Source organism: Wasmannia auropunctata, unplaced genomic scaffold (assembly GCF_000956235.1).
Source record: "Wasmannia auropunctata unplaced genomic scaffold, wasmannia.A_1.0 LD336099.1, whole genome shotgun sequence".
Classification (NCBI taxonomy): Eukaryota; Metazoa; Arthropoda; class Insecta; order Hymenoptera; family Formicidae; genus Wasmannia; species Wasmannia auropunctata.
Window position 1 is genome coordinate 159,775 of NW_012026791.1, and position 11,910 is coordinate 171,684.

The window sequence follows — 11,910 nt, forward strand, 5'->3', positions numbered from 1 at the left end:
ATGTGTATAAGAGACAGGATTTCAAGCTTTCATTTGAAAAAAAGTTCATCATTTTATGATAATTTTTCGCGGAGTTACCGTTAACCAAAGTTGACCAATTTTTGCTCAAAATTTTTCTATGTCATAATTTTTTTGAGCAGTGTATAATTGTATTTACAAATAATCGAGAAATTGAAAAAAAGAATAAAAATTAAAAATTAAAAAAATAAAAAACAGCCCAGTGGACTATGTCTTCACGTGGTGAATCCTGAGTACAAAAATAAATAATTGTGACTAATTATGATGATTATCATAAATTAGAATTGTTATTATAATTATGATTATGACAAATAAATTACATTTTTTTTAACATAAAAATGGTTATAACTCGCGGGAAACAACTTATTTCCGGACTCATGTTTATATAACCTTTTTTCCTTCTTTTTGAGTCCCGAATCATCTCTCAAAGTATTGCAGACGATTTACTGGACACCATGTATAGAAGATTTGATATCAATAATTCCATTCTTAAAAAATAATCTTACAAAAGTGAAAATTAAAAGAAAATACAACCCAAATAGTATACGTATATATGTATCTTTGTATTCCCATTGTAGGGTCTTCCTATTCCAACCCAAGTGATAAAATTAAAGTTGCTATCACTTGGATTGGAATAGATCTTCAATGAGAATACAAAGATATATACTATTTAGATTATATAATTTTTTTTCTTTTTTCTTTTGTAAGGTTATTTTTTAAGAATTGAATTTGGTGCCAATTATTAATATCAAATCTTTTATATAAATGTATGTTATTTTTTTTATAAAGATACGTACCACTTAGGATTTATTTATTTTTTAATATTTACTCTTGTAAAGTCTTTTTTATAAAATTGTAAATTTGGCACCGGTTGTTGACATCATCAAATCTTTTGGATAAATGATATATTATTTTTTTATATATCACTTGCGTTTTATTAGATCAGAATTGAAGATCCCGGGAAAAAAAGTTCCATATATAATTATATATAGTTATATACAAAATATGTTCGTATATGTTTCTTTCCTTTGTAAAATTATTCTTTAATACAAAATTGATAATAATAAGAAAACATAAAAAATAATTAAAAGGATGTTACATTGTTTTTTAAAAATTAAGTTTGAAGAAATAAGAAAAATTGTTCATATATAATTATATATGTATATTTTTAGTCACTTATATATAATTATATATGAGCAATTTTTCTCATTTCTTCAAACTTTATTTTTTGTAAAAGAGACCAATGTAAAAATTATTTTTTTAATTATTTTATGTTTTTTTCTTATTATTATCAATTTTATATTAAAGAATAATTTTACAAAGGAAAAAAATATATATGGACATATTTTGCATATAATTATATATAATTATATATATGGAACTTTTTTTCCCGGAATAGCACCGCTTAGGTCTTATTTTTTAATTTAATACAATTTTTTCTCCATGAAAATGTATTCTTAGCACCTTTTTTACTTTTTTTTAAAAACGTAATTTTTTACTGATTGCATCATGCATTTTGTAGGGTTAGACGTTTTATTAATTTAATACAACAGTTTTTTCTCGAAAAACACGTACTTTTAGCGCCTTTTTTAACCTTTTTTTTAAACAATAATTTTGAACTGATTGTACTGATATCATGCATTTTGTAGGGTTAGGCATGAATATATAGGCATATGATATATACATATATCGGTCTTATTTGAAATTATTCTTTTTTAACCTTTTATTTGTTTATTTATTATTATTTCTAAATCACTATTTACACTGTGTAACAAAAAAACTTTTTTCTCTCCGAAGTGCGACAATAATATATTTCCCGAAGATTTTTTCGCGCTGAACACGATGCCGTTGGCAGAATTTGCCTAGCACGTTAGGATTTTAAGTAATTTGGAATAAAAGTATCCAAAAATGGCATTTTTTATTACTTTTAATATTTTGTTACGGCGGAAACTGATATTTTCTAAGTAAACCCAACATCTGAAAGTATAATATTATACAAGAGCTTTCAAATGAACTTTAGTACATGACTATATAACTTTTTTTCAAGTTATGGCTGTTTGAATTTTGGACTTTTTGTGCAATTTACAAGAAAGATACGTAAATTTTCTGGAGTGAATTCTCACTCCAAAAGAGTGAAAAGTCACTCCAGAAAATTTAGAGAGTATATATGGTGTATACTCTTTAAATTTATATGTGTATGTGTGTGTTTTACACAGAAGTCAGGATGTGTCCTGTATGTACCCATGGTTTGTCACTTCTATAGTATTTAATGACTTCAAAACCTTTCTGTCATGTGTGTATGTATTTTACGAAAAATCAAAGTTTGCTATTATACTTTATTGTTAATATAAAATAGCGGAATTATTGTTTCAAAGAGCTTCTCATGCCACTTTTATTCCTATTTATATGTCTATGTTTAAGATGTGTCAATGTTACAGAAAGTCTAAAATTTGAACAGCCATAACTTGATGAAAAAAAATCGTACGATCATGAACTAAAGTCTGAAAGCTTTTGTGTTATACTTTCAGATACCGTTGGGTTTATTTAGAAACCAGTTTCCGTTTTGACGCAAAAAAATGTTAAAAGTGGCCATTTTTGCTACTTTTATTCCTATTTACTCAAAATCCTGATATGTTAGGCAAATTCTGCCAATAGCATCATGTTCAGCGGGAAAAATATTTTTGGGAAATGTATTGTCGCACTTCGGAGGAAATTTTACTGTAATACAATGTTATAGTTTTCCTAATATATCTAATTTATCTAACTTTTTAAATATGTGTATTGCTAATATGTCACCTGATAACACGGCTTCATTTTATAATTGAACATGTGAATCTCCGGACTGTAAAAAATTTTTCTCATATCTTTCAACGATACCTTAAGCGAGCACAATTCTGTGTGATTTGCGTATCTGTCATGATCATATGCAATGATATCTAATATCCATTCCTAAAAGAAAAATAATTTGCGGAAAAGTAAATTGAAACAACTTGCTGATTCCATCATAGATTCAGATTTTTTTTCGCATAAAATTAGCAACGCAAGTGCTATTAAATCTTTATAAAATGTTAATGTATATATTTAAATTGAAGATATTAATTTATATGTTATTACAGTTGTAAAAAAATATAAAATACATTAATAGAAATATTAAATTAATTTATTTTTTTCAAATATAAGTACATGATCAAACAATAAAATAATGAGTTTTTCCTTTTTATTAGCAAATTTGCAGCCTGTTATCACTGACTATGTGTGACTTTCCCCTACTTCACAACACAATTCCAAATAGCATGATTCTACATTCTTTTAGCACAACGATGTGCTATTTTTTGTGTAAAATTTCGCGATAATGTTACGGAAAGAAACTTGTTGAACTTTTCGTATATATTTCATATTGCCGTAACATCGCAGTTCATGCATTTTAGGCAAATTGGGAAGCACACGGGGAACGTTAATTTAATTTACCTTTTTTTCTTACTCAATTTCACTTGCTGAATCCGAAAATCGTAATTAAAATTGTCTTAGTATCCGGGAAATATTTTTTTTACATTTTAAATTAAAAAAAGCAACGGTTGATTTTATTACTTTGTTGAACTATATCTACTCTGCGAGTTTTTCTTTTTTTATAAAAATATGTTTTAATATTACCTAGTCCTTATTTTTTTTTTATCAAAGCTTAAGAATCTATAAATTATCTTAAGTTATGTGTAATACATTTTAAGTTTTGCATCGAAATATCTCAAAAAGTATAAAAGATGCGGAAAAATGTTTAAAATAAAAGTTACAGTCTGAAGGGGGACAAATAATGGTAAAAATAATTTTAAAAAAAATTAATTTTTCAAAGCTATATAAAGGATACCGCTATTACAATACTAATTATATAATTTTTTTACATAGTTATGGTTCCTTTAATTATTCTGCATATAAAACTATTGTAAAGCTATCGAAAATTCAATAATTTACGAGATATTTTATACTTTATTACGTCATATTTTGACATAACATGAAATATTTCATACATAAATCAAACTATTGATTTCTGGATAATTATACCAATTAATATTTTTAAGCACAAAATAATGAGATAAATCAATTGTAATAAAGAAAACACTCAGTTGCTTAATTCTTTAAAAACAATATGTAATTTACAATATAGAACTATATATATTTTTTCCTTTCATACATAGCATATTTGCTGTGTGGTATTACGCGAATTCATTTTCGTTACAAGCAACATAAACACATCTTAATATTTTAAGTTGCTACTCCGATTAACGAACATAGGACCATGTCAATTGGAATAGAGAAAGGACCAAGATCAAACATAGACAGTGATAACAGACTACAGGATTACCAACATGGCAACATAAGAGGAAAAAAACAGCGTCATTACTTTATTATTCTACCTTATATACATACTCTGATAAAAAATTTACCTTAGCTTCCTGTGGCTTTGTGTTTGCAATAATAAAAGTTTCTTTGTAGATCGGACTGGCAGTATGCCTGATGCCCCTTGTTCTAAAACTATGCAATTTTTGTCGCTTGCTATAACTCCATGATTGCTTCATAATATTCAATGCAACGTAAGGTTCCAATGTACCATTGTATTGTTTTGGAGGAAGGCCACAGAGCGCCTGTAAAACAAACAAATACAAGAATGTGTTTCATTTTTTGTTGTGTGAATTTATTTGATCCAAGATCTATCAAGTCACTTAAATGGCTTTAGTATAAAATAGATATTTTTAATATTTATGTTATTATTAATAAAATTTTCTTGTAACTTCTTCATACATAAGATGCCAATAACGCACTTCGATACCGATAACGAGTTTTCCAGTGATAATGTCATCACAGGGGGGTAAATATTGCAAACTCATTGTCAATTCGGTCGGAAACTCTTTCATCTTTTTATCATTTTTCTGCTTATCTGTATAAATCAAATTCTGCAATTTACAGAAAATTAATTAATCGCCAAATGATGCGATGGAACTTTTATTTGCGTTGACTGTGCATAATTACTAGTGTAGAAGAGCAGTCCACATTCTTGCACTGAGCACTGGTAGAATTGAACGAATTCCTATGAGATTCTGCATTCTCACTAATAGTACCTGCATTGCATAATTTCTTTTTATTGTTTACACTAAAAATGAATTTCTTGATCAATAATAGATGTTGATCAGATTTGTTAACCTTAAGATGATTTCTGATAATTTTTTAATTCTTGCGGCTATATTTCAAATTTCTTTTCAAATTTTATCAAAATTAAACTTAATGAATTTATATCACTTAATAGATTTAATATGAAAATTAGATAAACTTATAAAGTGTAATGTCTGCTGTGTGTGCGCGCGCGCGCGCGTGTGTGTGTGTGCGTGCGTGCGTGCGGCGTGTGTATGTGTGTGTTGTGTGTTGTGTGTGTGTGTGTATGTGTGTGTGTGTGTGTGTGTGTGCGCGCGCGCGCGCGTGCGTGCGTGCGTGCGTGCGTGTGTATGTGTGTTGTGTGTGTGTGTATGTGTGTGTGTGTGCGTGCGCGCGCGTGTGCGTGCGTGCGTGCGTGTGTGTGTGTGTGTGTGCGCGTGTGTGCGTGTATGTGTGTACTAATGTTAATATATTTTTAATATATATTTTTATCATGACATTCCAATCTACTATAGAATTTACTATAGAATAATGAATTAATATATATTATCTACAAATAATTTATTCTCTTGCTGTTTATCTATATAATTTTTGCAATCTAGCAAAACGGTTGGTAATAGAAGTAAGATAAATTGTAATCTAAAAATAAAATCTAAAAAACGTGGAATTAATCAAGACATCTGAAGTCTTCCTAAAGTTTAAATAAAAGTAGTATAAAATTCATACATACCGTTGTCATTTTCATATAAACTACCGAGTCTCCAAGATCTATAACTGACATCATTTAATTTTAAGTTTTCTTTTTCTTGATTCTTTATTCGCAGAGGCACGCTCTTGTCCTCTTTGCCTGTGAAAAACCATTTCAAGAATGACGTTTCCATTTTTAGCTTAGATAGCGACTTAAATATATACATATATATACTCTTATGTCCTTGGCTCAGATTTCTATTTTTCTGGTATTATTATTTTTAAGCTGATACTACCGCATTTATGGAATATTGAAATATTCTTCTTGCACAATTTTAGATACTAATTAATCAATCTTTACTAAATATTACTACAAAAATTAATATTAGCTATCATATGATGATTAATAGTGAGGCGTAGATAAATGTAATAAAAATTTAACATCAAAGATTTTTTCACGCGAAAAATATGTGCAGAAAATATATCAGACGTGTGTTTTCAATAACAATATTTGAAGGTTCTTATGTCTTGTGTGTTAGCAGTTGACGTATCTAATTATATAACGTTGCAGAGGAAACGAAAGAAACAACATTTACCCAGGTGCATATATGTGTCATATGACATAGTGCAATGGCGTAATTCGCCTATATTTATAAAGCTATTATAAAGAAATTTATAATTAAATTAAGTTTAAATAATTTAGTTATAAAAAATATCGTTTTCAAAATTACATTTAAAGTAATTATCAAAGATACTAAAAGTATAAGTAATTGTTTTAAATTATCTTTGTGAAATTAACTCCACTTTTACAAAATTATGAAAAAGTTAATGAAATTGTGAATATTTATATTCATTAGAAAATTTTAGAATTCTGAGATAAATTTTAGAACGAGTTCTGTTTAAAGCAAAGAAAATTTCTCTTAAAAAATCATTTTTAATTAAAAGTAACTAATTTTATGGTTTCTCATTAAAAATTTTAATTTTCTTTAAAATTCTCAGAAAATTTTAAGTAGTTTTATGTACAGACAATATATAAAATTCTAATTTAAAAGTTAAAAACTTATAAAAGTTTATTTACAATTCTAAACATAATATCGCACTTTTGAAAAAATTTTCAAAAAAGTAATTGAATAATTTCTCTTAAAAAATTTTTATCTAAGAATTGAAAAGTCTAAAGAAATTCAATTTTGATTCTTTTACTTAAAACGCTATTAGTTAGAATTCATAAAAAAATTATTCAAAATTTTATTCATTTTTTCATAATGTTGAAAAAATGAAGCTAATTTCACGCGCGCACGCTAAATACTTTGCTGAGAACGACTTTATATGGTTATCCTTGATTGACGCCACATTTAACAATACTAATTTTATTGTTAGATATTGCTTATTAATCTAGATAATCGTGAATAACTAAATATAATCAATTTAAGGAAAATAAATTTTTTAAAGCAGTTGATAATCTTACTTTCTTTCTTGAAGCATTCATAGCCGATACAACCGGGCGTGAGGAAACAAACAAACAGGAGCAATGCGATCAAAATGATTCCTACTCCTATCACAATTACAATTGGTAGGCCCCACGGGCCCAAAAAGTCTTCGTGCGACATTCACTGAAACTCACAGAAATTCGAATTCAAAGTCACTACATCGATGTGATTATAGATAAACTCGTAATATAGTAACATGAAACATAGAGGCTACATGTTGTCATCTTGAACAAAACTTCTCGGATAACTGGTACGTACATTTTAATTAATTTATCATAAAAATGTTTATCATTCAATTAGCATTTTATTTTGAAGATTGTTAAGTAATGTTATATAGATAAGGAAATGAAAGTTATCAGTCACTCACGTTTCGTAGGTATTCGCTGCCACTACATTTGTCGATGTGTCTCTTACAACATAGAAACATGAAAAATGAAGTGTATGTATACACATCAGCACACTGACACCGAATAAGAAACACTTGTGTCACCAATAATTCTTGACTACATTCGAGCAAAAAGTAGCGAAACGAATGACACTTACAATTAATAATAAAGAAACACTATCAAATCGTATTAGAATATCTGTTCATGTTTTATTTTCATTGAACAACTGATCGCAAAAGTAACGATTCGAAACAGAATATTTTCAGACGATTACGTTTTTTCTCAGTAAAAATAAGAAAGAAATTATTATTTATTGCAAATTTTATTTATATTTTGTATTATATATTTTCTTTGTAACATCTAATAAATCTAAGAGAAACTATATATTTAGCTTTTCTGTCAAATTCATTTTCAATTTAATTTTGCTTAGAAATAATACAGAAATGAATATCTTGGATTTTTGCATTATCACGCGTGTATCAGGGATTTATTACGTACAATAGCTTCGTAAAAATAACGCAGCGAAATAACGAGTTTTATGTGCGGAAACGAAGTCATAATGCCGGAATCAGCGATAACGTTTCCAACTACAACCAAGGCTGTTGGAACATATACTTAATAACAAGGACAGATATTCGCGCACCGTCCTGCGTATCTCATATTACATACCACACATTATATTTATACAATATGTATATGTAGAAATATTAGTTTTGATAACGATTAATTTAACACATTGAGCATTATCTAAAATATTTAACATGTTTCACGAGATTGATCATCTATTTTCTTAAATTCTGTTATACCGATTATCACAACTGCATCGTTACTCTTGTATGTAATATTGATATTCCTAGATTTTATCAAATAATCTTGCATCCATGCATTTAATAATCTTGCAATTTAATCAAAAAAGTGCTCGATTTACAAACGTTACTCACGAAGATCGCCTATCATGGACAATTTGGATTCGATTATCGATTACTTTCCGCGAGTATCTGCACGGCACTCGCTCGATCATGTTGTAATCTCATGATGACAATAGATGAACTCGCAGTTTGCGTTTGTTACACTCACGAACGCGAATTTGCGACTGCACTCGATCCAATAGCCGAGTTAATCAATTAAATGTTCCATTCTGCTTCGTCAGCACAGACGTGACGGGCTCGTATGTGGCCGTTTACGTCCTCAGTCAAGTGAACAAATGCATATACGACGTCGAGACAATGATAGGCGTTCCCCTTAGGAAGGTTCTACGCCTCTGACTATCTTACCGATAGTTCGCAGGTAGATGAGTAATACTTACGTTGCGTTGGAGACTACTTCGATTGGAGACCTACGACTGTACATTTGCAATTTTAATATCATTCAATAAACAACTACTAAATGCTTTTCATCTTCCGTAGAAATAGTTCTCAATCTTCTTTAACGCCAATTCTTAATTTAATTGTAAAAATTATTTTTAAAGTATATATTTGAATAATAAATTAAAATAAAAAATTATTTAAACATAAAATAAAATGCCAAAATTTATTTGGTTTTTAATGTAGTTTACATGTGAAAAAAATTACATGAAATATATAATTTCAATAGATATATGTATATTGTTTCAATTCGAAACATGTATTTATATACTGATCTTTTTAAGAAAATAAAAGATTTAAGATTGTTGTAAAAATATTGCATTATAAAAAATTTAATATTATATAATCGATATAATTGTATAAATTTGCAAATTTAATTTCTTTATTATCACGCGCTTGTGTTTTATTTATACATAGCTTTACGATTAGAAAAATTCAATTTGAGGAGCAATGGAATTATATAATATTTGTATAACACTTTTTGTTAAATAAAAATAGTTTTTTTAACACATTACACCACAATTTTGAAAAATTGGCTATTAAAGTTGCAAAAAGAATGATTTCAATCTATTTTAGCATGTTACAATCACACGGAAAAATTAATGTATTAATAAGCGACAATAATCAAATTGAAAATAATCTTGTTAATTCAATAAGTATTAATGAAACAAATGTATTTTTATATTCTTGTTTTAATAAAATATTATTTATTTCATTAATTCTGTTGTTGAATTAAGATTATTTTTAATTATTACAAAATTATTTTCAAAAACTAATACTGTTAATAAAATATTATTTTTTTCCATATATAAATCTGCGATTAATATGTGAGAAAAATTTTATTGCAATAAAAGTTACATCAAATTTTTGTTATCAAAACTTAAACTTCTTAAAAAAATTTATTGTGTTAATAATGATTGATAAAAAGATATTTATGATTAATGTAAGGTTTATTGTAATGGCCTATGTAAGTTGCAACTATAATACACCCACACAAAATTCTATATTAATTATAAATATTATCTTTTTCCGAAGATTATTTCCGTATCATTAAAGTTCTATAAAAATATCCCATATACTTTAATAATATTAAACGTTATTAATAAGAATAATAATAATAACAACAACAATATATACTATATTTATATTCTAAAAGTCACACATGCACGCCTATGTGATGTCGTACCGTATGTTGTTTAGGATTCAAATGTAAATATATGCATGATATGTGTATGAGGGAATCGTGCTCTCTCCCTCTCCCTCGCTGCTTCTCCCCTTTCTCTCACTGCCTTCTTCCCTCCCTTTCTCTCTCTCTCTCTCTCTCTCTCTCGCTGATAACGTATAAGAAGACATGAATATGCGCATACGTAATAAGCGTACATTTTGTTAACAAAATGCGAAGAATACATATACAGCATGCGGCGCATAAAGTGTTACAGATAAGTATCTTGAAAATTAAAGAAAATATGAAAAAATGTTTTGCACAAAAATTTTAAGATTTTAAGGAGAACATATTATAAATAATAATGATTTCATATTAAAAACATCTTTTTAAGAAAGGTCATATGAAAATAATGGCCATTTTCTTTAATAAAATTTATACCATTTTTTTATATAATATAATATTTTTTTATTCTGCTTATGTAAATATTAAAATAAGATGGTCAAAAAATCGATAATTCACAAAAATAATAATTAATAAGAATGAATAGCCAAAGGCGAGTAATTTAACAGGATGTAAAAATTACTTTATTAATTAATTTTCTAACATAAAACGCAATGAAACTAGTTTCGATCCTTACTAGGACTTTCTCAATCGCATTACTAATTTAAGCAATGAAAAATCGCATTGCAGTGTAGTCAGTGATTAAAATAAAACAAATTATACAGAGTCGCACAAATAATCAATCGAAACATAGTCAAAATAATAAATGAATTTCATTAAAAACGGAGTCGTATGTGTTGAACGGAAATTACGCCATAAAGGAAGCAATAAAAAAGTTGCTCGGTCTGTATTGCATTAAAGTTGTGTATCATATAACTCGAATTTCGCCAAATACATGACATATTAAGGATGTTTAATACGTTCAATAGTAGCAAAAAGTTAAAGGACTGATTTTGACGAATATATGCTCTTCTCATATAGTTTGAGTAAATTTCGAAAATTCTCAGGAAAAAAGTAACAGAAGCATTTCTGCGCTCTAGTTCTGAATAAATGATAACATTCTGCACAATCCTTATTACTCAAACTATATGAGAAGAGCATATTCGTCAAAATCAGTCCTTTAACTATTATTGTAGGTATTAAATATCCTTAAGAGTCTTATGTACGGAAACCAGATGATAGTGTTTGCAAGTCGGTGTCAACAACGAAATACTATTAAATTCGTCGGCCAATTGTTTTTGACCGTCCATTTTTATTAATTATTGTATTACAAATATAACGAGCAAAATCCATAAAGAATTCACAAAGATAGTTTACATTTTAACGTAAAATAGAATAGCTGTGCGCTTTATGCGCTCTTTATATAGCGGCTCAATATTAAATCGATCATTAGCATTATCATATACTCCTTTAAAATACTAAAATTTTTGTTCGAAGTACTGCGTCGTATTTTCTTTACTTTTTAAGATATTTACCTCTATAACACTTTATTTGCTTTGTTGTGCGTATAAAATTACATATAAAATACGCACGCACGCACGCACGCACGCACGCACGCACGCACGCACGCACGCACGCACGCACGCACGCACGCACGCACGCACGCACGCACGCACGCACGCACGCACGCACGCACGCACGCAACTGAGTCGACAAGGCAC

At 28.2% G+C, this 11,910-nt stretch overlaps 1 protein-coding gene across 4 annotated transcripts in view; it reads right to left on the reverse strand.

The window, feature by feature from the left end:
• Positions 1-8,993, reverse strand: part of LOC105461700 (synaptotagmin-A-like) — a 16,546-nt gene extending 7,553 nt beyond the window's left edge. The window contains exons 1-8 of one of the 4 annotated variants that reach the window (XM_011708221.1): positions 8,662-8,992; positions 7,702-7,743; positions 7,313-7,457; positions 5,891-6,007; positions 5,041-5,129; positions 4,833-4,964; positions 4,458-4,655; positions 2,815-2,967 (exon numbers count right to left, since the gene is read on the reverse strand). In XM_011708221.1, coding sequence (XP_011706523.1) covers positions 2,815-2,967; positions 4,458-4,655; positions 4,833-4,964; positions 5,041-5,129; positions 5,891-6,007; positions 7,313-7,454 — 831 coding nt within the window. In that variant the 5' untranslated portion in view covers positions 7,455-7,457; positions 7,702-7,743; positions 8,662-8,992. Of the gene's footprint in view, positions 1-2,814; positions 2,968-4,457; positions 4,656-4,832; positions 4,965-5,040; positions 5,130-5,890; positions 6,008-7,312; positions 7,458-7,701; positions 7,838-8,661 lie in introns of all 4 variants that reach the window. The other 3 variants (XM_011708227.1, XM_011708215.1, XM_011708233.1) reach the window with 3 other exon arrangements.
• Between the last annotated feature and the right edge of the window lie 2,917 nt (positions 8,994-11,910).